Source organism: Montipora foliosa, chromosome 8 (assembly GCF_036669935.1).
Source record: "Montipora foliosa isolate CH-2021 chromosome 8, ASM3666993v2, whole genome shotgun sequence".
Classification (NCBI taxonomy): domain Eukaryota; kingdom Metazoa; phylum Cnidaria; class Anthozoa; order Scleractinia; family Acroporidae; genus Montipora; species Montipora foliosa.
The window spans coordinates 43058303-43060590 of record NC_090876.1 but is presented as its reverse complement, the minus strand read 5'-3'; the positions used below and the strand labels follow the sequence as shown (position 1 = coordinate 43060590).

General features: G+C 36.8%; 1 protein-coding gene across 2 annotated transcripts in view; it reads left to right on the top strand.

Moving 5' to 3' along the window:
- LOC137968984 (uncharacterized) overlaps positions 1–1560 on the top strand; it is a 5321-nt gene extending 3761 nt beyond the window's left edge. For both annotated transcript variants that reach the window (XR_011116642.1, XM_068815496.1), the window contains exon 4: positions 882–1560. Coding sequence is in view for 1 of the 2 variants with exons in the window: in XM_068815496.1 (XP_068671597.1) it covers positions 882–1103 (222 nt within the window). In the remaining variant the exon portion in view is untranslated. The remainder of the gene's footprint in view (positions 1–881) is intronic.
- The last annotated feature ends 728 nt before the right edge of the window (positions 1561–2288 follow it).

The following is a 2288-nucleotide window of genomic DNA, read 5'->3' as shown; positions in this document are numbered from 1 at the left end:
GCTCGTTCAATCAAAGCTGAGGGTTTACATCGGAGATTTGACTAAGTTTAACGAGTCATTCTATCATTTGAAGTCATTTGTAAATAACGTGATTCCTTCAGTAAGAAAAATCGTCTGTAATGAAACAAAATTTAAACTGAATGACGTTTGCAAGGTTCCCTTACAGATAACATTTTTTTTAAATCGCAAATTGGACGAACCTAGAAAACGTTTAAGACATCATTGGATCTGAATTGTACTCGAGATTGAGCTATTTCCTTTGCATGTTAAATACAGATGCTATGCATTATGAGATTCACTTCTTTGTTCCTTGCTCAATTATAGAAGTGTCAAATATCCCTTCAGGCCTTGGAACAACATGTAACTATTACCGTTCAATGGGGCAGTGTCAGGCTATTTTAGTCAAACTTCAAAGCACTAAAAGACGTCTTTGCATCAATGAAGACCAAAAAATTATGCCGTAGTTTAACTACCAATAAAAATTGAAGTGTACTGAAGCTATTAATTAACGGTCGTTTGCAGCCAAGTATCGAGAGGATGGAAATGGATTGAAACTTGAAAAAACCGGTCATTTTTTTCAAGTTTGGAGACGATGTCTTCAGAAAGTCGACAAATATTAAATGCGAATAGCTCTTTGTGCCATAATACATTTCATATCTTCTCAGTGGTTTGTCGGGAATGTTGTACGTGTGAGCTAAAGTGCTAATTTAAATTTTTACATAGTTTTGGCCGGAAAACAGCAAATTTAGTTTGACAGTGCTCCTTTAATAAGTCCTCTTCGAAAGGTTACTGTCAAGAGAAAGTTTGTGATGTCTACTTGTTTAACGTAAATTTAACTCTAACTCTAACGGAGCAATCTTTTTTATTGAAATCACTCACAGAGGCAGGAATGCTCGTCTGCTTATGGCCCGTTTTTGTTCAATGAGACAAAACGGGGCGGAGATTATTCTTGGGAAGCTTCAGGTGTCGGAATGTACCTTTCTTGTCCTGCAGATGACCAAGCTATGTTATCTTTAATTACTGTCCAAGACGCTTCAGAGGACACCAGAATAAAATTCAGCTATCGTTTCATCCGGAATAGAAGAACAAGGAATCATCATTAGGTGTAAGAAAGTGGTAGATACGTTAAGCTACGTTAAATATGTATGTATGATTAAGATAAACCAGCGAAAAGTGCGAACGGTCGTAGTCTTGTGATAAATATTCACACATTGTAAAATTCATTGAATTGTTATTTATAAAGTAATAGTTCGGATGTAAGGTTATTTTGAATACTTTCTTTAACCAGTGCGGTGTTTGCTGATGTACAGACATTTTTAAAATTTAAATGCCTTATACCAGCATAATGCCTTTTTTACCGTACCAGCGAGTTGAAAGGGCAAATGAAAATTTAAGTAGGTCACTCGATGTAATTCAAGTGATAATGAAATCAGTAAAAATCAGAGATCACTGATGGACAAGTTTAGTTGTTAAAGGGCTGCTGCTGATTATCATAAGGTACGCAAAGTCGAATCTAAATCTACCCAGTACTTATCCAAGTTCCGTGGACACCTAAGCCGAATGATGTGGATGATTTTATATTTGTTAGTTATTTTGAATAACATTGTTATGGTAACTTTCTTCAAATTTCAATAAACCTTTGTACAGGTGTCTTGCATGCCAATGCTTTGCTTTTTGTTGTGTTTCAGTTGTACAGTTGTTTTAAGTTAAAACCTGCAGGAGTAGACTAGCCATCTTTGTGGCATCTAAGGTCTTGCAGAAGAGTGGATAAATTCCACAATTCCACAATATCTCGCATTTAGCCATGGTTAATAGGGGGAATGGTTATGTAACGCGACGAATTTCTTTGTTGTAGGTTTTTGGCCTTGACCGTGCACAAAACACAATAGTTGATTACTCCGTACCGAGGAACTAACCAATAGAGACGGGTTGATTATGTAATTCATACATAGTGTATCAGCGCAAAACAAAAGATTGTGCACGGTCGTGAACTTTCCAACCTAAATCTTGGCATCTTTGTTTGCTCCTTTGATGTTTTCCGAGCTTTCAAACCATTTCCCTCTATTATCTATGATTTAGCCAAGCCTAAAAGCGGAGATCCAGTTTCTAACCCCAGAGACCAATTATAGGGAAGATATCGTTGACGTCACCTATTGTCATAAATGTGCCAACCAGAGCCTCGTTGGCTCACAAAACAAAGGTTCCAAATTGGAATAACAAAAGCAAAGTTTGTAAACAGATATCTTCCCTTGGTAGGCTTGAGGGCTTACCATTTGAATGAAATTTTC